Below are 23,174 nucleotides of genomic sequence, written 5' to 3' on the forward strand. Positions count from 1 at the left end.
CTTGAGCTGCAGAAATGATAAAACACCTCAAGAGTATGAAACTGATCCTTAGTAAGAAGAGAAGAGAATTTGGAAGCTTTTGTAGCCCTCAAAGCTGCTGATCAGGAAAAGACTGGGAAGAGAACTCATGTAGAAGATACAGATGGCCTCAACAGATTTCTCTGCCCTTCCTCTAAGGAGACAAGTTTGCTCTTCTGGTCTTCTGGCACTGCCAGAGCTTGTGAGCTCGGGAATGACTTCACCAAGGAAGATCTTGGTGTTAGTACACACAAGGAAGTAGCTGCTTCTGTTTTCTGTGCGGGAAGGTCTCTTCCTTACCACTGGGGACAAACAATGATTTTCTCCACTGCAAAGGAGAAGGAAGACAGCAATTTTCTGTCAGACAACCCCCTGGCTCACGAGTCATGCTTGTTTACATATCCTTTAAAATCTGCTCTGATTTACTCTGCACAGAAAGGTGTATATACTCTGCATTTCAGATTTCCTATCCTGTTTGTGTTGCAAAACCTTTGGAATAACCCACACAAACAGACAGTCCACTCCTAAATAAACCCTTTTAAGATTTCAAGTTTTTTTACTGACCTTTTCCTTTAAACCAAAAAAGGAAGAAAAAAAAAAAAAGCCAAAAGCCTGTGGGAAACTTTTATGAAATAAACTTCCATAAGGCCTGCTGTGCTGGCTCAGCAGCTGGTTAGTTTGAATTCCAGGTATGTACTATGTAGGGTTTTTTTGGAAATGCTGGCAAATCAGAAAAGCAATGCTCCTTTTGGATCATAAAGCTGGCTTTATGGTCTTTTTGAAGACCATAAAACCGGCTCAGTTAACACACACAAATTCCTACCAAGTGTTGCACTGTCCAAGCTCACTGGCATAGGCAAAGCTACACCATTGCATCAGGGTATTTAAGGGCTTAAAGCTGCCATTCAGCTGCAGACATTATTTAAGTAATCAACAGACCAAGTTTCTGCATCTTCATACGAATCATGACAAAAATAACAAGAACATAATTTTTAAATAAAGTAAAATGACATTTCATCACTATATATTTTTTTAACTACAACTGTCTGAACAAAGCAGCACATACTGGATCGCATCCATTCCCAATAAGGATCATCACTGCACCAGGATCTGACCCAATGGTTTTTACTGAAACCAAGCCATGTCTTCCCAGAGCAAAACCCCACTCCAAAGCAGTGATGAACACTTTACTTCTCAGATACTGGAAACCCTTTGTCTCTGGCATGGTGCGACATCGCAACACACTGGAGGAACAAGTGTGCCTCATTACAACTCCACAGAGGGACTCGCCATTCCTTACGCACAAGGAAGAGCAGACACACAGCAAATTGACATGTGCCACTTATGCGACAAATACATCCGCAGTGGAAAGCTGTTGTACTAAGGCAGACAGAATATTATAGCTGGGCTAGCTGAGCTGCTGAGCTCACTGTCTGAAAAAAAAAGTTGTATCGTGATTTTTTTTTTTCTCACCTAAAAATCCTGGGGAGGTAACCTATGCTGAGACCTATATATTAAGCCTGGTGCTCAGCATCACAGAACACCACGATGCTAGAATCCAATCAGATCATTCAGAAGTTTGCCAATCTTTATTTTGCTAGCTAAGGTCTTGATCTTGTGATAAGTCTCGATTTTGAATAGATTCATGCAGCCACACGGAGCCCAATGAAGCAGTGGGTATTTCGTCAAGCTTTTTTAAGCAACCATTTGTTCAATCTGCAGTAAATGAAGGCAGCCAGTCATGCTGCCATTTGAAGAATGTGTAGGTCCAGGTGTTACAATATTTCTGAAACAGTGAGGGTATTAATAATGAGCTCCAATTGTGTTTGGTATATGTGGTGGATTATAAGAACACTCTTCCTGGATGTCTAAATACCCTGCTGAATTCTACACTGAACCTTATCAGGATTCCCATATCAAATCACTTTTTAAAATGTCTAAGCTTATCACTAAAAATCCATTTCAAGTGATTCAGTTTCAAGTGTGCCTCCTACAAAAAACGACACAGCATGAAGCTTGGTGTATTCATTCCAAACAGCAGTATTTTGCTGCTAAAAAAGCAAGAGTTTTATACTTCTGACTATCCTTCTGAGTCACTGGAACAGAAAAAGCAAGCAGAATGAAATACTGAAGTCTCTCAGTAGTATAGAAATATTTTTTTCCCTAAAAATGGAGGAAATATCAGCCTACTTCTGATGGAGACACTGCTATAAAAGCAGCCAAGACATTTTAAGTGGGATTGGGGCATAATCCCAGGGAGATACTCATTCTCATCCAGATGACAGTAAAATCAATGGGGAGCCCATGGCTGAATACAATCTGTATGCTCCACAGCAGCCTAGCAAACTAGCACATCTCACTCCAGAGCACTTTGGAAGTTCCCAGTGAATTCTTCGCTAGAGCATCTACCCATCTTCCTGACACTTTCTTCACCCATTTCCCTGCAAGTCCAGTAAGAGGAATGTGTTCATTTTCCCTGACACCACAAGGTACATGCCCAAATGTAGAGATAAGAAGCGGATTTTGAAAGAGTGCGGAATGCTGAGATGCTCAAATTTTCTGAAATTTGGGAACTATGCAATTTAACCATTTATTGCTGTTGCATTTATTTAGCAGTTGTGGTTTTAACAATCAGCTGGCAGGTGGCCTAAGACTTCGCATTTTACTTGTTTAAATGAAGGTGAAAGCAGGTGTCACTCAACTGGAAGAGGCAGCTGCACTCCCAGCTTCAGTGAACCCATTTGTTTGCTTTGACGTTAGTGCACTCAGTAACTGCCCGTGACTTCTGAGCTCTCAAAAACATAAGGCAGGAGGGATTAGGGTATACTCATCTTCTGTCTCCATTTAAACTTCCTCTAAGACACGTGCAGGGCAGCTGCAGTGGCAGTCCTTGTTCTTTGCACCCTCACTTTTGGGCAAAAGAGAACTACTTCCCTGGAGCTGCTGGAACTGCTCCTGTCTACCCACTGGAGAAGGGAGCTGCGAGGACCTGGCAGGACTTGGAGAGTATAATGCCTACAGCTCCAAAAGGTATTGGGGGGGGCTTGTGATGAAATGATCAGTGATGAAGTGTGATGTATGAATGAAGGCAAATCCTCAAAAAAATGGAGCTGCGTAACACCTGCATATCTGCTCTTTTTCAGAAAAAAAACCCAAACCCCACCCCCCCACCCCCAAAAAAAAAACCCAACCAAACAACAAACCGGGGGGAAATGGATAAATAAATAAATAGGATATGCAAATACAGAAAAGAAAATTTACACAGACACATGACAAAGAGCTTCAGTACCACCAGTAGTCAATAATGATGGAGAGGAAGAGACATGCTGGAGTTACAGTTTCTTATCCCTCACTTCCAATATATTAAGTACCACAGAAATGCATGGCCTGAAATATTGATGACACAAAGGCTGAAAAATTATGGGGGATCAATCAAGGACAAGAACAGTAACACCAGCTACATTAATTCTTTAACATAAGCAATGCTGCTATTACAATGCAAATTGGAGGTAAACTTTAAAGATCTTACTAAATTAGTAGAAAGGCAGATGTTAAACCAATGAAACAAGGGTAACTACACAAGTTATCAGAGAGAAAAAATCAACCTCTCAACAGTGTAGCCAGAGCTGATCTCTTGGACTATGTGAGGAATGCAGATGAGCAGCATGAAGTTATCATGAAGCTTGTTAAAAGGCTGCAAAAGTAACAAAACCATGAAAGCATTAGCAAGAACAAGATAATATAAAGCAAAAGTGGTAGGAAGGTGCACTGAAAGTACATTTTACTGAAAGTAAATGAAGCCCAGAGAAGAGATGACTCTAGTAGGAAACAGGTGTTTCACTATCTGTAGTTCTCAGCTACATTCACTAGTCTGATGATTTTTTTTTTAAAGAATAGGGTACTGCAGGGATTTAATGAAAAGCTCCACAGAACAAACAAAAGAGGATTTGCTCTTGCTACAGTTATTACCCTGCTTTGAACTGCTAAGCAGTTGATAAAGTGATATGATGCCGTGAGGTTAACAGGACCTCATCTCTGCCCCTCCCTTTTCAAGAGAAAGGACCAATACTAGTACATACTTAACAAGCTGGTCCAGTAGTACAGCAATGTTATTAACCAAGTATCTCAGTCATGAGACCAAAGCAGACTATACCAAAATGCCCAGGATCTCCAACATCCAAATTATTAAGGCCTCTTTTAAAGTAATTAGGGCAACATGTTGTATGGATGCACACCAAGATGAGTCATGAAGAATAACTAACAGATTGACAAAATCCCTGGCTGCATTCCGTTTGAATTTACTCAAGGGCCAGTTCAGCAACACAAAGTTTATGCAACTTCTCTTTCTGAGAAAAGTGCAATTACCATCTATTGTAAAACAATTATATTCAGGAAACACACAAACCCACCCCACCACCCCAAGCATACATGGTTTAAATCGAAAATGAGTTAAAATGCAAATAAATCCCTTTTGAAGAAGGGAAGTAACTGGAGAATATTTTCCAATAACTTTAAAGTTAATTGAGCAAGAGTTATTCTAAAAACATAAACACCTCTCTATGACACAGCAAAGTTTAACCACATTGAAAATTTACAAGGTCAATTGATTTCTCACCTACCAAAAGATACAGAAATCCAACCATAAATTTTCAGTGCAATTAAGTAGGTGCCCAAAAATTTCTTTTGATTTCTCCTCTGGGCATAATCATCATCAGGGCAATTATATTTACGTGAGAACATACATACTGCCTCATACTGCACTCTGTTAAAGGTTTACCTTATGCTGTTCTGCTCAATCACTGACACGTTTGAGAGTTTACACCACAGCTATTTTGATCATGTTGTGCCCCAAAAAAGCACCATGAAGAATTCTCATTATGTTCTCACAAAATGTATTATTAGCTCTCTCCGATGTCCTCAGAAACAGACCTCAATTGCCAGAAGTACTGCTCCACAGGGATATACATGCACACTCTAAAGACAAAGAATGAACACAGGACATTTTTCCTCCCGTAACTGACAGCTAGAGAATTCAGTTTTGCCATGGCCTCCAAGTTACTTTAAATGGAGTGCTCAGAAGACTGGGGAAGGAAGAACCAAAGCAACAGGAATAAAATGTAACATTGTGTACTTCAGAACCTACTCCATTTCATACTTAAACAGTTGAGAACACCTCTCATTTTAAGATCATAGTCAGGTGATTCTCCTACTCTCAATTCCTGTATAAGTCCTCTTTTTTTGGACATTTTTCTTATGAAGTAGAATGTATTCCATTTCTTAGCCTTTCTTCCTTCCTTCTCCTACTTCATAATACTGATTTTGTCCAGTACTTTTCAACTTAGTTTCAAACTAATGCAGCTATTTTTCTATTGGTGACTTTTCACTAACAAAAAGAGAGTAATAATAAAAAAAACCAATTAGAATAAAAAATTCAGGGGAGATGAGTTCCTTCTTATTTTCTTTTCTCTATGCAAGTCATGTAAGTAATGACAACACACAAATAGTGGACACACAAATTGTGTGACAGCATTTTTATATGCATATTTAGAACTCAGACGAGATTATACAAATTTTTCAACATATGTCAAAATAAATGCCTACATTATTTAACCATAGCCATTTAATGAACTAGAAAAGCAGCTGTCCTAATCAAAGTGGATTAATGTTAGCCCTTGAAAACTTTAAACCACTTGAAATCACTAAGCTTATCTTAAAATTTACATTTAGCTTATAGAAATATATTGAGGATCAGCAGCTTGTGTAAATGGCAGTGATAGTTGAAAACACTCAATCTTATGGCAAGGGCTCAGCATCTTGCTAGATTTATACCTAGTCTAGGGCACTGATTCAGGAAACACTAAAACGGGCATTAGAGTCTATTTTCTTCAAATTAGGCCTCTTGCAAATGGTACCTCAGGCATGTGCATGGACTGAAGGGGATGTTTCCCCCAGATACCACGACAGAAAAAGCTATATACTTTTACCAGTTCTTAAGAGGGCAGAAGAAATCAGTTACTCTTCTTGAAGTCTTTCAAGAAACGTGTGCAGACAGGTAAGGCATATCAATCTTATATTCTCATAACCTGTCTGTAAAATCATCACCTAAAACTGCCTCACGCTGATTTTTAGACATTTTCAACTTTAAGGATGCTTGAACTTCAGTTACACATTATAAACAACAATTTTGGCAATCAAGATGCACTTCAGAAAACTCGCTTTTGGCATGTGATGAGCAATTCAGACACAAGTAAAAGAGGAAAGGGAAAAGAGAAGATTCAAGTATATTAAACATTGTTCCTTTATTTACAAAATGGAAAGAGAAAGCAATATTTGATATTTGATGTCTGATCATTTATTATCTTCCCTAGTAAATAAAGCCAGCCTATCAGAGCAGGTTTATGAATGGGCCTGTACTTTTATGCAGCACTATTACCTTACAGCATAAGTTTCTGGATAACAGACCAATGCTTTTGTTCAGAATGAGCTTCAGCTCCATTTGTAATATGAACAAATTGCCTACAACTCCATTTCTGTTCAGTGTCACCTGCATGTGTGTACAGAGAAAGATTTCACATGGGAAAAACCCCCTTTCTATGGTATATGGGGCCAAGAAGGAAGGTGCCTGCAAAGACGTACACCAGAGTAAGTAAACAGAGCTGCACTGATTTACACCAGCTGAGTCTCAGCAAATGTATTGCCTGTAACCACTCTCTTGAAGGCCAGAGGCAAGCCTGGAAAAGAAACAATGCTTCTTTATAATTATAGCCCATTTCTCATCAGCAACTGAAATATGGCAGATACTAAAGAAACATTCCGATTCCAAAGAAAACCACAAAGCCATTGTTTTCCACTGAACCATGTCTTAATTTGTTTTCTTTTTCTGATAGCCAATTAGTCTTCATGTTTTGCACTACCAAGCTGATAAGCAGCCAAGCTCTTGGTGTCCTAGCCATGCTCAGGGCTTTTGTCGGAATTAGCTAGCTTCTTACAAGCAGAAGATGACACCTATGTGCATCAGGTTGTGTGACTGGCTGACATCCAGCCAGCCCTTGAAAGTCAAGGATGGGGTTACACATTCATTTTTTATTCCCCTCCTCCTCTTCCCTCCTGCTACCATCTGGTACTTCCTCTGGCAAGTGCTGATGGTATACTGCTGGGTATTTTTATTACTTTAAACATGGACAAATGGGAGGTTACATGTCCCCTTTTCTAAAAGAAATGTTAACAGAATGCAAGCTATAACTTCAGTATTTTTAAAAGCCTCCTTTTCCTGACACACATAGGCAATATTCCTCAAGTAAATTTCCTACATTTTCAAAAGACTGCTATTTTAAAATCTTAGCCCTAGTTTGTTCATCTAATACCATATGGGTTTAATGATGTAAGGCAAAGAACAACATGGACTATGGCTACTTGGACATGGTGAGGACAGGAATGCTTTATAAGAATGCAAATTAGTATCAAATACCTTGTGCTCTGTTGTAAGGAAAACATGTACATGCAGTGATAGAGAAGACAATACAGCGCAGAGAGCTAAAACTGAGCTGATGCTCCTTAAAAAGAACCAAAAAAATTTCAAAATCCTTTACAAAGCATGAATACATGGAAGATTTGCTTGTTTTTTAAAGATCATTTTAAAGATTTCATCTCATACTTGCCTAGTTTAGCATTACCTCCATTTAAAGTTTGGCCTAAGACATAAAGCCCAGAAAGGTACCTTATAAAAGGTATCAGTGCAAAACCTGCAGGGAACTGCAGTAAAATACTCAGTAAGTGCTAACACAATTTCAATGAGAAGACCCACAGGTAAAGAACCTGCTATTTATTTAATTAATTTCAGTGGTGCTGAAGAGGAGTGAAATGTATTCCGTACCATTATAATAAAGCAAAGCTGAGGTAAATTCATTAGCAGGATATAATACATTCCACTTCTCTCATTCTACTTACATGCTGTGTTAGAGAAGACAGAACTCAGCAGTCAGGTTTTTACTTACTTAGTTTCAAAAAAACCCCTAGTTTCCTCATGAAGTTATTGGTGGGAGGAACAGAGATAGATATGGGAGGAAAATACAAGCTGTGTTTCCCCCTCTAGGCAAGAACTATCTATTTTAAAAAAATGAAGACTTTTTCGCCAACCAGATTCATCATCTACAACATATAAGGTACCATAGATACCATGCCTACACAAGATAAAATTTCAGCTCAGGTCCAGCCTCACAAACACATCCCATCAGAGATGAACCAGCTGTGATTCAGAGCCAAAGTATTTACCAAGTGACAGAAGAACATGTATTAAATAATGAAACAGGGATAAAAAACCAATAAGTTTTGCTAAATAACTCATTACACAGGTGAACTTCAAAACCCAATAGTTAAAAGTATTCCTCCCTTGGGTTTAGCATTGCTAGCTTCCAGAAAGTTAGTAACACAATGTACTAGAAAGCACGGTTCCTTTGGGTCCATCCTAAGCTTAAACAAAAGTGAGGCCTGTTAATATGTATTATTTCAGGCTTTAGAGGATGTCAGTGACATGAAGCAAACCTTCAGATACAGAACCACATGAAGAAAGCTCCACAGCTTCACAAAGTCCTGTTAACATTAGAGCTGCGGAGGAAACACTATTAGCCTGCATTACATGATACAAGACACTTCAGGCATGTAGTCATATATATATATGTATATGTATATATATAAAAAAAGAAAAATATTGCTAGCCTTTTAAATTTTCAGTAACAGAAGTAACACTTTCACTCCCATTTAGAAGCAAAATGCCATTTTTCATAGTTACCTGAAACTGCAAACGCATGCGAGTCTTTGCTGTACAGCTCCATGCAGAAAGCTAGCATTTCTGGCATCACCCTTTGGCACACCAGACTGCTGGGCTCAACAAATGGATACTGTTCTCTTCTAATTACTTTTTAATACTGTGCATTATGGCACCCAACAGAACAGTAGCATCCAAGACCAGAGAGAAGTCCTCAGCTTTTTGCAATATGCGTGTTAGGAAAGACAGAAGCTTCTGGCTGCAAACTCCCACTCCTGCTGCACCACGTTACCTGCAGCGTGAGGCTCCTGCAGCATGCGCGCATCCCTCTGTCACGTTCACAGAGTGAATGCCCATTTATAGATAAACCAGGAGTTAAATACCATTGCCTTGCCTGTGCAGAGATCTACAAACTACCAGGAGAACTCTTTGTACATTATTCTTGCAGTGAAATATAATTTTCAGTGTAGTTGGCAACAAGACTGCAGTTCAGCCAACGCACAGATTATTCCCTTAATCGGGAAGGCTTCAGAGCCAGGGAAGAAGATTCACTTTGATTTGTAGTGCCTCTCAGAAACCTCATGTAGAGTGGAAAAGACAGAAATACCGTCCCACATAAAAATATTCTCTCCAGAAGAAAAATTAAGCTAGCACAAGAAATCAGCTCTGATCTGGTTTGAATCTGTTAAGAACGGCAAGTATAAAAGCACATCTTTGTATCAAAATCAGAGCTGTACCCAAGTTGGTACCTGCAGTGTGGCTCAGAGTAAGGCACGCGCAGCCATACTGCACTCTTCTCAGCGTAAGCAGCTTTAACACTCAACTAGTTCATGCTCATCATCACCAGATCCAAGGAATTGTCAATTCTCCCCAGCACAGGGCTAGCTTGAAGGCATTTGGTGAAGCTTTTACTTCTAGACATAATTAAAGCTTATTTATAATGGCAGGTTCTCCTTGATATAGAAAACCTCAAAGTTTGCATCTAGAGAAATGTACGCTAATAAATGATCAACAGGAATAAACTACTGACAAAGATCTTAGTTACTCCGTATCAGAAGCCAAACGATACTTCCCAATTTTGTGCAGTTCTGTTTTGATTCAACAGATTGCCTCACATATTTTTCCTATTACCATGATTTTACTGTTCAACATGTACTTGAACAAAGCTTCACCCTCTCTTGCACACATATTACAAGACTAAATAGAAATGCTGAGATTGCTGTATGAGATTATTGGTCCATCAGACCTAGTACCTTGCAACAAAAACCTCAAGCTGCTTGTCTCAGAGAATGGCAAAACCAACAGTTTGCTGGATCTTCTCAGTTGTGCTGAAAATGATGATGACACATCACTAGTTTGATACTTCAAGGCAAAAGACATGGAATTTCCATTTATTTGGTAAGTACAGGTTTTTTAAGAGATTATTCACACTTTTAAGTATAGGTGGGAAAAAGAATTCCTATTATCAGATTCAAAGTGTGACAATAAAAACTTGTAGTTTTGCTCATTCATCAACATCTCTAAGTGTTGGTCCAATTCTGAGAACATATTTTGGTTTATAAACCCTTGCTATTTTCTTGAGGTCTATCACAAGAGTGGAACCTGAGAACACTTACTACAGACAGCTGCTGTAACAGAAATGGAGGATCAGTGTATATCACCATTTAAAAACCCACATATGTTTCAATCGTTAGAAGTCAGGAAACACAAACTTGAAGAGAAAAGTTCTTAAGCAAAACTAAAAGAGCAATTTCTGTTCTTAAACTATTAAACACAACCCCTTAATGGAGCCATTATTAAACATAAATAAATATCAGTCGTAAAGAGGAAGAAATGTGGTTTGCTGGGTTGCATCTACTCTTACTATGTAAATATGTAAAGAATCTAAGAGCCGTTTATGAATTTTAAACTGTTATTCGCACTATTCACTTTTCCTGGCTATTATTTCTTTAAATTTTCTGACTTTCCTACTACAATGTAATTGATTCCCTAAAAGCCTCAAGCTGCAACATGGACTCTTACATGCTTATAGATGGGTAGCTATGACCAATAACAACAACAGATATGACACATTAATATACCTTCTGTTGCAAGTTGTATATTTTAGAAGAGGACTACAAACGCAAAAGGATTAGCGTCAAGGTCGACTGTTATTTCACCCCATTTTCAGAAGACTACCCTTTGTTACAAGAAAACCATCACTGTTGGATGTTGAAAATGTGAACTATGGGAAGACTTCATGGAAAAGTCTTCTATTGCTTGATCTGTTCCTTTCACCACTGTGTAAGTGCTTACTGTGTGGGAGTTAATTGTATTAGTTATCTGGTGTAACAACCTGATTAATTCTGTACTTCAGCACTATTAGGTACCACACTATGCACAATTCACTGGAGAATGGATGAATTTAATCCTTCTGTTCAAATACAAACCCAAACAAGAATAATCCTTTGTTTTATAACTTTTAAATAGAAAACTTAAATTCTTAATGATGCCTAGAGTACATTAGGAAGGCACTCACTGAAACTATTTAGCTAAGGGTAAATAGACACTTCCATTAGAAAGCCTAATTAATTGGGATTTAAAAATTAACTCTGATTTACAACGGACCATAAAACTCTCCAGTCCAAAATTTTATCTTTTTATTTGAAGGTTTGTAAAAGATCAAATTAAAGAAACAGTATCAAGAAATTATCCTTTGTTATTTCAACACCGTTCTCAATATTTGCAGCTGCAGAATTTTTAAAAATTGGCAGGCCTCAAAATTCATCCTGGGGTGTATTTAACTTGGCAGTCTGACACACAAATAATTGAAGGATAGGGAAGAGAAAGAAAATGAGAATATACAAAAGGCATACAAAATAGGTTTATATAATACACCTATCACTATCACTTTTTGCACTATATCAGACAATCTCATAGGATATAGTGCAAAAATGCCCCATTAAAGAAAGTACTGAGTTCTGCTCTTAGAAATCTATTTAATTTTAATAGCAAAACCACTCACTAAAAATTTACCACAATAAATGAGATGAAGCCCCAAAGAAGAATTTGTTTTCAAAATTTCAGGTTCTATAAATGAGGACATTTCTTCCCAATAAAGAGAAGCAGAATAATTTAAAACTGGCCCAGAAGTTGCTAGCTTAAAATACACAAGCTGTTGAACAAATGAAGCAATTAGTCATGTCACAGGAACTGCTCAGAACTCCTCCTTGTGTACATTGTGGCACAGCTATTTTTCCATAGCACAGAATTTTCAGGGTATTAGCCAAGCAGGCAGAGTAACAAAATATTTTACAGAAAATAAGATTTTTTTTATATCACAATCAAATAAGGTCTTGGTTTAGAGAGATACTTTTTTCTGAGTCATTCCTAAAAGCACTTGCTAAATTCCCTGAAGTCCCAACAAAAGATATACAGTACAAGCAAGTCTGAGCAAAATGAAGAATGAACACCAAATAAACACATTATGAAAGACTTTCTTTCCCTCTCCATGGGCCAAAAAAGAATCCCAGATAAATCCTCTGTATTTGAAATAAATGGCTACTAACAAAATACTTTCTAAAAGCAAGGGTGTGCTTGTGCTTCCATTCTAAATTTGTGGTCAGAAGCAAAACAGAGATTGCCAGGTTGAGGGAAGAAGCTGCTCTTGCAATACTTTCCCTGATGGCCACCCTACAGTACCAGGAAGCCACTTTTGCTAGTATCTGGGTGAGCAGTGGCTTCCCTGAATAAACCCACTCCACAACAGCACAGCTCCCAGCAGGCATAGGAGCAAATGAAACCCTTTTATCAAAGAACCAAGAAAAGTTGTTCCTGAGCCTTTTGAAAGGGAACTGCCAAACCCAGAGTACAATGGGAGAAAGAGCAAGTAAAAAAATCCACAAAAACCAAACTGCACACTCCCACCTACCCCCAAAAAAACCCCAAACCACAACCCTGGAAAGAAAACCACATAAATAATGGTTTATGCTCAATATAAATTACCTCTTCTTTCACTCCCAATGCCGGTTATGTCATCAGTGTCTATAAGCTACCCATATACCCCATGAAGGGCCCAACCAGGCTGCAGAAGCAGTAGTCAAGGACGCCTGTTGAACCCGAGCATGATTTCTAATTTCCCATTCTGCTTCTCATCTCACTTCCTATTTTACTTCTCCTTTATATGTCTATGTCACAAAAAATTCTTGCCATTGACATTACAATATTAGCATAATATTAACAGAACACCAACCAGAGTTACCGTTTTTGATCACTTGCAAAGTCAAGATTACAAACTGGCTGTATTTCCATTGCCTTATATTTGGAAAGCTTTTTTCCACAATTGTATAAAAACCTTTCTGTAGATTTTTAGAAATATTAATTGAAAAAAAATTGGATCTGAACTTATTACACAGTCTTCAAGAACATATCAAGTAAATTGTATCTAGCTTGTGGACTAGGCTTCTGATCCTTGGCTCTATCAGTGATTTAATTCCTGACACAAAGAAATATGTGAACATTTATCAATCAAACCTTTGTTGTCTTAGGCACATTACTTCAGCAATAAAGAACTCACCAGAAATATCCTTTCAAGTTGATCCTGAATGTCTTTCATTCCCGGAAAAGCAGCGACCCCTTGAATCATTTCTACAAAGATACAACCCACGCCCCTATAGAGGGGGGAAGAAAAAAAAAAAAAAAAAAAAGAAAAAAAGAAGAAAGTATGTAATGTTAGAAAGATTCCTTATAGATTAAATAGCCAGCAACAATATTTTTGTATCCATTACCAGTATTTAAATAATATTTATTTATTTCTTAAAATCAATGCCAGGCTGAAGGAGAAGCATGTGCATTTACTAAAACTGATGTGTACATCCGAATCCTTTTCAGGTGGCAAGTGCAGAGGTAGCTGGAATACAGTTGATAGCTGCTGAGACCAATGAAGGTGCAGCAGCTGCTCTCTGTGCAAGTGCTTCCTGAGCAGCATACTCATGCCCCCAAATAAATTCTGGGGACGTGGGAATAGCAATGAGAGATGGGAAAAGATGAATGGGGACAGGACTACGGCACGGAGGCATACTGGAAGGGCTCGGCACTAGCAGAAAAATCTGGAAAAAGATGAGTAAAAAGGAAAAAGCAATGTGACTGCTCACAGCCACTGAACTAAGCTACTGCAGATGATTTCTGGGATGGGCTTGCTTGGGCTTTCTTCTCCACTTTTCCAGCATGAAAGAAGGAAGCTCAAAGCCCATAGCTGTGGGGGGTTGCTGACACCATCTCCCAGAAGCTCTGGCTGAGAAGTGCTGCAACAGTCTGAGCAGCCACGGGCTCCCTGCTCTCCCCACCGCAACAGCCACCTCATGACAGCCCCTGTCTCTGGTCTGTCACACAAGGCTCTTCACATGAGTCTCCCTCACCCCATTCAGTTAAGCCACTGGCAGAAGTACTAGGAAATCAGAAGGGAAAAAATATCTGGTAGATACTAACTACAACAAAAAGAATGGATTCTCAACAGCTGAGGAAAGTTTCTGTGACTAAGCCCAAATTTCGGATAACCTGAGGACTTCCTGCATCTGAAAAGTAAAACCAATTACAAACTTGCATTTGAATCTTTTCTGGATGAAGAGAGTTCAAGAACTGCTTGTTCCACATAAACAAAACAAAACAAAATTTAAGAGAAAACATGCCCCTTGGCTACCAACAGGATGCAGAATTTGATTATGTATTTAATTCATTCAATTACATTTCTCTACATACATTTTTCTACATCTTCCACATGCAGACACCTACATATATTGTACAACCCTCTGTGTAAGTAACCACACCAAAAAAATCTTCACCCAAAGCAAATGCCAAATCAATAACCCAAAATGTTTCAAAATGAACCAAGAATTTGCAAAACTACCTACAGTACCACCTCTACCTGAAATTGTGAGTTGTGTTTCTCTGTCAGCAAATCCCAGTGATAACCTCTAATTTAACTTTGTTTTTAGAAGTAAATTATTTGGAATGTAGTAATTACATACCTTTGCTTGTGCATCGTGATGATGCATTCAGAAAGTAGCATTTAATTTTAGCCATATGTGTGCATATATTGGTGAGAAAGTGGTTCTAGAATAAAACAACTTAATGAAAATAGATTGCATATTTTCATTAAGGCCGGGGATGAGTATTTATAGATGCCACTTAACTAAGACTATTGGCAGACAACCCACACTTTACTCATCTCTGAAGGCTTTGACCCCTACTGAATAATGAAATAATTTTATGTTCCAGGACAAGGAGAGCTGATAGCCAAATTTCTTGAAGAAGAAAATTATACATGTATCACTATTTTCTAATTCTACATCCCAAAGCATAGATATACCAAACAAAGTTTCTCCTTAGGCATTGAAAAGTGGAAAAAAACTTTGGAAAGCACAGTTCTGTTCAGATTTTAGAAAAACTCAGATGTTTATAAAAAGAGGTTAAAATTTATGTTCCATATGCGTCTGCTCGTTACTGAGTGAACTGAATTGATTAAACTGCCATTCATCATTTAGTCTGGTCAGTGCTTCATTAGGCACAGATAGGCACAATATATCTTAGTCACATACTTATAAACAGTATCAGGATCTGAGGCGAGGAAAAAATCAAGATTTCAGTCAGAAGCCATTTATTCAAGATAAGAAATAAAACAATTGAATTTACACTAAAGAAAAGAGGATTAGAGTTCTATTCTTGCAACCAGAAAACGGGCATTTGATTAAACCAGTGTATCATTTGAGGTCATGTACTGCTATCTACAAAGAAACTTCAGCTCATTGTTTGAACAGAAGTGTTGTAAAGGTGTCAGGAAGATTTAGCTGAATTTTAAACTATTTCACATAATCTATTTACAAAATTTTCCACTTTTGGTGGGTCTGAAAAGTATGAGACAAAAATCAAGGAAGAACTGTAAACAACACTATTGAAGAAAAATCTCCTGTTTTGAAAGAAAAATCGTGTAATCTAGTACTCCATTTAGTCACACACTGAAATGAGCATGAAAGAGTACTGCAGTTAAATAAACAGCTAATACAAAAATCAAAAGGTTATTAAAATCGTGGAGGAGAGAAACAAACACCTTCAAGGTCTGAGCTGGAGGACTGCTGTTCCCTTCGGCCCACTTGAAAATTAAGCTTATCTTGGTTTCAAAGGTTATCACATTGAAGAATAAGTCCATAGAAAGAGAAGATTAAATAAATACTTAAAAAAAAAAATAACAAGAAAAAAAGTATGACATTGAACTGATAGGGAATACGCAGCCATTGATAGCACATAAAGGCTTCAAGATGGCTGGATGGTATTTTAGACATCTTAGTGGTATCGGTGAATTTTAGGCTCACAGCAAATGGAAACTGAGTATATAACAGGTTCCCTGAATCACAAACCATAAGTGCACACATACAGAGCATGAAAAGAAATAAAGCCTCTACAAGGCCTTGAAACTTAGTCTTGTTTTTTAGACCTCACAAATGATTAAACAGATTGGAGGTATTTTTGAGCAAAGCAAAAATTATTTTCTTACTTGAACAACAGGTTTGTAAGGAAAATTTAAGAGAATAATGCCATTCTTGGCTACAAGAAAACACACAGGGACTGGGAGAACGTGATGACTCTGTATTTAAAATTATGCAAAATTAAAGACAGGGAAGAACTGATTAGGATTTTAATAGTTCCCAGAACTGTAGATAGATCCAAGTGTAACTAGAAATAGCAGAATGCCTTTAGGAAATAAAAATTTTAGGGTGATCATTAGAGAAATATACTTTAAAAATGTGCTATACCCCAGCCTCCCAATGGACTTGAAGCTTCACAGTTACAACCGTGTAAAGCTAGACAAGCTGAAACACAAATATTCTTCAGGGAACAGACTTGCATTTACAGTAGGGTGGGTACAATGATCTCACAGATCATCCCATCTCTAGTTTCTATGATGCAAAGATTATTTCTTGAAATATGAAATACAATAAATTAACTTGGCTTTAATGTGCATACCTCTCCAAGGGTATGTTATGTATGTATAATTTGTGCACACTGAACATACAATGACATTTTTAGGCAGCACTTGAGAAATAATTTGTGACAAAAGAACATTAGCCTAACATATTTCAGCGTACTCGACTCAGATTTTCCTACTCTCTTTATAGGACTTTTGATTTTGAATAAATAAGCCAAATCCTATGACTTCGTTCAGAAATCTTTCCAATGGACAGCACAGGATAACTTGCAAAGTAAAAGTGACAGCCATTTAATGTTGAAATGGGTGGCTTACCCTCTGATGACAAAAAGCATGACTAAACCTATTGATGTATTGATGAGACCATATGCGGCCATACCATCTAATACTGCTCTTCTATTGTCCTGCTTAATTTCCTGGGACTCTGGCTGTCACTATACAGCCTTTATATGGCGTAAGAGTTAATAGCACAGCTAAATGAATTACTATTGCATTTGAATTGACATAGTAAATGAGCCTGTAAAAATGAAGTTGGATGCCTCAGGAAACAGCACCTTTTTTTTTTTTTCTTCTCTTCTCCTGCACAGCTTTTATAATTCAAGAAGGTATTCCCTTAAAATTAACTTGCTTACTGGTGGGTTCATTTTATATTTTTGGTTTAAGAATACATTCTTGTCTCTGTATAACAAAAATCCTTATTGCAACAAGAAGAATCTCCAGCCTATCTGTACTTGAATACTGTAAAAAACAAACAAACAAAAAAAACCCCAAAAAGGACAACAACAACAACAAAAAAAAAACCACCCTAAAAGCTTTGGTGAGGTATAATCTATAAAAGATTGTGATGATTTTTTCCTGCAGCTAATATTTTGATTTTTCTTTATGGGTACATAAAAGAGACTACAAACACACTCTGAAACGAGGAGTTATTTCAAAACCAAGTTTTAGTTTGTACTTAAATCAAGATTATAGAAAGACTATATGCTTACTATGTATGTCTCTGTTAACTTTCTGTCCTGAACAGATCTGCTTTCTAGCAGGCTCAGTGCAAGTGATAATATTCAACATGATCTTCTTAATGAAGACCTATGCTGGGCCTTCACATAAGGTTTCTATCTGGACATGAAGCCTGTTTCCAGCATGCAGGATTTGGCTTCAAAGCAGGAGAAGGCATTTTGTGAAAAGCAATTGTTTCCAGCAATCCTCCTGGGGAAATTTCTGGAATTCAGAGGAACAGTTTGAGTTTTCATTCAAGTTTCCCAAACTACAATTTGTAATGTTAAATATATAAGAATTTTAAAAAACAAAACAACAAACCCCCCCCCCCAAAAAACCACCACCAAAACCACCCACCCCAAAAAACACACAGACATCACCACCCCCCAAACCCTGACTAATTGGTTTTTTTATGGATTTGTCACCAAGAGGTAATACTGGAACCACTTCCACAAAATCCACTAGTAATATTCAACATGCTGGAAGGGCACAAAGATTTTTATCTGGTCTGATTTGTTCAGAAAAAAAGTCACATTCTTACATGATCCTGTGTATGAACAGAACTAAGAAAACAAATTTTGGGGGCAAGGAATGAAAAGCAAGGGACTTTTGTCTCTTTAATTGACCAGAATCTGGTTTAATTCTGCAGTGGCACACTACCAGAATACCCACAGATGCTGAACTTAGTTGGGATTTTTCTTTATGACCACTCTAGTTTGGTATCTGAAAAGTAGCATACAATGGGAGATACAGTCTGAACAAATACGAGCAATGAGGCAAAGAGATTACAGTTCTCACATGAGAAGTGACAAATGAAGCAGAATTTCCCTTCCACGATGACAAAGAACACCATTAAAATTTCTGCAGAAAGCAGATGTAATGGACGAAAAATAATTTACTTGAAAGCATGACAGTTCAAAAAATTTCTTACAATCTTGAAGCAATTCTGATTATAAGCAAATAGAGTGCTCATGTTCTTGCCTGTGTCACTGCTACCTAGAAATAAAAGCTCCAGAAATTTCTTTTGCAACCCAACCCTCTGTAGCAATGCTCAATTTCTATATTAAGAAATATTATATTCACGATGGATTACAATGTACATGATCCTTTTTTGCAAGAATCTATTATACTTACTTGTTTTGTAAAAGCAGAATGCAAAAAAAGCTCAAGAAAATAATCTTCAAACCTAAGCAACATTCTGCCATGAGATATTTTCCTGTTGAACATGTTTTTCCTGGTTTTGTTTTCTGGATCCAGATACCTTTATAAGGTACTTTCCTGACACACGTGAAAAATATATTTCTAGAAGTGGAAAAGTGATAGTAAATCTGATGTTCCAAATTGATAAAAGTAATTTTAGACAGGAAGTGAAATGCCCTTCCCATAAGTATAGTCCAAGATGTTTCCTCACACTTTAATATTTCGGTGAATTTGACCCTAAGAGAATTTTCCAGTCAAAAGCTAATTCAGCTGATAAAACTTTTGAAGAACTACTCACTGACAAGGAGAGAAGTTTAATTAACAATACCTTGATAGTTAGCACAGTATCTTTACCTTAATATCCTAATCCTACAGATTAGCATTTCTTTGGAGAGGAAGTCATAATCTTAAAGAACATCAAGGGCAAAAGAAGTAATTTACCCAACTCTCAAGCCCTGAGCAGTATTTCTTCAGGGCCTGCTGGGATTCCTGCTCTCAGGTTTCTCTGACTGCAAACTGTTTACAATAGGTACAGGATAAAGATGCCTTTCTAACGTCCCCTGTGTAAAAAACATAACTTGGTGCACCTGTGTCTAAGGCAAGATCCCTTTTTATTTAATAAATATCTTAATTACTGTTGTAGGTCTTCATTGGTCAAATATTCATGAAAGCATGCATGGAATTACAGTGAGCACTCAAATCTGCAATCAGAGCAGGTTACATGTGGAAGGTGGTCTGTTTCTGAAAAATACCATTTATTTTGCTAATAATAGTATAGAAAAGCACCATTTATTTTTCTAATAATAGGATAGAAAAACTCCATATGAAGAGCTTTCCCTAAATAAAGACCAGATATGAAATCATGTATACCAATCCAGATGTCACAAAGTTAAAGAACAGTGATTTAATAAGTCATTTTGTAACAATATACTGGCCTAGTTTTAAGTGATTTCTTCCACAGCACTACACATAGATGACACTAGTTAATAAAAGTGAATTTAAAATATATCACGGCCCATAACTTCTTACGTTGCCTGAACTGTGACTAAGAGTGTATTTTTTTAAAAGAAAAACAACAGGATATGCAAAAGATCACCAGCTGTTAGCAAACACAGTTTAAAGCCAGCTGCACTACAAAATAAAGTATCCCTAGTGACTTTTTGATGTAAGAAACCCAGATGTAGCAGTACATGCATTACCAAAATCAAAAATTATTTAATAGCCTGTTTAAATTGCTTCATTTACAAACACCATATTCTTTCTGTAAGAAACAAACAGAATATGTTCATTTAGGGATGTTTTCCCCTATGTTTCAGTATTATTTATATACGGATTTATATACGGGTTTTAGTAATGTATAAACCCTTTATGTATTAAAGCTTATTTTCCTTGCATTGACTTTCAAAGGACTGTAAAATTCAAGGATTAGGACAAGTTACACCAGAAGCAATGCAAAGCCATTTTCCTAGCTACTAGTAAGTCTTCATCAAGAGGAGGAGTAAAAAAAAAAAAAAAAAAAAAGTATATCAAAGGTTATCACAACTCTTTGATGCAGTCATGGCTAGTATAATACATTCACACAATGCTGCTTTACCAAATGCTGTCAGCAGTAAATCACAAAGCCCGCTACACCGATTTCCATCACCAGCCTGACATCACTAATGCATGTATGTCTTCATTAATATTATTTTATTGCCACTGGCTATTTAAAAAAGAATGCAGGAGAATGTACCATTGCATGTGGATCATTAGCTTTTAGTTACCACCCTAATGCTTTACACCAGCAAATGAAGTATAAAAATAGCCTGCAGCCTCTGCCACCTGCTTCCCAGCCACTGTCCAGTGGTTAATATTTGGACTCTTTTTCATGCAGCTGGTCTGCTACTCAGTAGGAGCCCCATTTTCTGTTCCTTGGGAACCACCATGAAATGCCATTTATCACGGCTATAGTAAAGGCCCTGTGTCTTCCCCCCCCCCCCCCCCCCCAAATGGAAGAAACAGCTGTGCTTTCTACCTCAACATTATTTAAATATTTAGTGAAGTGGCTGCCTAGTTTTGCCATCACGTAGATTATCAGTAAGGACAGAGGAGTGCACATGCTATCTGCCATAAGGACATAATGCCAGTAATTGCATAAAAATGCTAATGCTACAAACACACTTTTGATAACAAATTACCAAATTATCTTGGAATCCGATGGTAGGTGGGTTTCTCCATGTCTCCCTTCCTCCCACTCTGGGAAGCCACTAAGTGGGTTTAATGCAATTATGGCCCAGCTATGTACAACTGTTGTATAAATAAAGCCCCAAGCCTGCCTGTGCTCCAGCAGAGCTCACTGTCAGATACGCCAAATAAGCATAAGTGACCTTAACATGCAACTACACCTCTCACAATCAAACTTGAAGTGCTGTCTCGGATAACCCAGCAAAGTGCAGAATTAAAACCCGAAAGTTCTTCCATCACATACAATACACACTTGCTCTGATTTCATTTCTGATGTGGCAGTAGTTCTGCTAAATTCCTGACATGTGAAAGAAATTGTATTACTAGGGCTTTTTCCTAAGCTTTTCATAGTTCTTCAGTTCATACAGGGCAGCACAAAATTTGTAAGGGCTACAAATCTAGCAAATAGCAGTATGGTATCGTTTTTCATTTTGAAACAGAACACACCCCCTCTATCCTGGAGCACCTGGATCTTTTTCAGACCGATATGAAATGCTCTGCGCAAGAGGACATCACCTATTGCTATCACTGAAGATGGAATTATTGTGTTGTTCCCCAATACTGTTGCATCATTTTTGTCAGGAGACGAAATAGTGACCTAGATTGCCAAAGTGGCATTTTGAGTCCTTCCTTGATCTTCCCTTCTGTCCATGAAATTTGAGTATAAACATATGCTCATGAAGGACTCAGTCTGCATTTATTGTTAAGTTTAAAATGCTCCTATTAGCTGCATGGCTTGATTTGATCTCTATCACAGTAACACCACATAGTTTGACTGGACTTCTTAATAGCTATTGCACTAAAATCATTATTGGGAAGAATGTTGTAAGATCTGTTTTTGACAAGCTACCGAACTTTTGACTGAATAGTTTTTCTTTGTGCAGAAAGTTTCAGTGAGATTCAAAAACGTTTCAAAATCCTTTGTTCATTTTAAAAACAAAACCAAAACAAAAACCAAGTAAACCCTTATTTACAAAGTGCAATATTTTTTTAATTGGTAAATGTAAAAAAAGAAAAAATCCAATGTCTCTTTTGACTAAAAAAGCATTTTAGAGGCCTTTTTGAACAGTTTGCTCTCTTAAATGATTTTAAAGTTTTCTTTAGCTGTTTCCATACATTCTTTCAATCTCATACTTCACAAATTGAGACATGTATGTACACACATACACAAAGATGTTGGACTCAAGAATTGAACACATGTAGACTGAACTATAAGAAGATGAGCAGAAATAACTATTTATGTCTCCCAGCTATTTCCATCCTCTGATGCCATTGTCCCACCTCACCTCAAGCAAGTCAAGCTTCTTGCTGAGCATCAGAGGTATATCTTGGAAAAGAGATGATTGCAAAACATCAGGAGCAGATGGTATGAGGAGACTGCATATAATTTGTGAAGGCACCAGGTTAAAACCGATCTTTGGGGAAACAGGACTGCTTTAGTATAGATGAGAAGCTGAAATGCAGGGGGAAATTATTTCACATCTGTGAGGTGGAAAATGGTTTGAAGAAACCGAGACAGCTAATACAGAAGATGCTGCCTTTGGCTCTCTGGTGCAGTTGCATATCACAACATTCACACTTGGAGAAGTTTGCTGACCCTCCCTTTCCTGCCTCTTCGTTCATCTACCCTTACATGTCAAGGAACTACAGCAGCCAGAGGCCCAGTTACATGAAACACTCTCTTCAGTATTAGATATTCTGGTATTTATATTCTGTAAGCCCTTCAAATCAAGCAACCCTGCAGCTTTTAACTCTTGTCCCCAGGAGTCAAGAACTAACAGTGCTATGGGGAAAAACAGGAAACCATACCTTTTCACCCACTGCATGAAAACATAAGGTCCTATTAACCTTACTTTACAGTTACCTCTAGATTTTAACATAATCATAATTTTAAATTTAGGCTGCCTGTATTAAAGAAAGATATTTCAGCAAACTATGAAAAAATACTGTATTTTTCTGAAACTTGCTTAGTATATTTTTTGCTCAAATGAAGCAAGTTGTATAATTCAAAAA

The 23,174-nt window shown here is 37.5% G+C and overlaps 1 protein-coding gene across 2 annotated transcripts in view; it reads right to left on the reverse strand.

Annotated features, from left to right (window-relative positions):
- The window catches only part of CDK14 (cyclin dependent kinase 14), a 316,567-nt gene that overhangs the window by 111,533 nt on the left and 181,860 nt on the right, over positions 1–23,174 (reverse strand). For both annotated transcript variants that reach the window (XM_056337644.1, XM_056337645.1), the window contains one exon: positions 13,338–13,431. In XM_056337644.1, coding sequence (XP_056193619.1) covers positions 13,338–13,431 — 94 coding nt within the window. The remainder of the gene's footprint in view (positions 1–13,337; positions 13,432–23,174) is intronic.

The sequence above is a fragment of the Falco biarmicus genome, chromosome 4, assembly GCF_023638135.1.
Source record: "Falco biarmicus isolate bFalBia1 chromosome 4, bFalBia1.pri, whole genome shotgun sequence".
Lineage (NCBI taxonomy): Eukaryota > Metazoa > Chordata > Aves > Falconiformes > Falconidae > Falco > Falco biarmicus.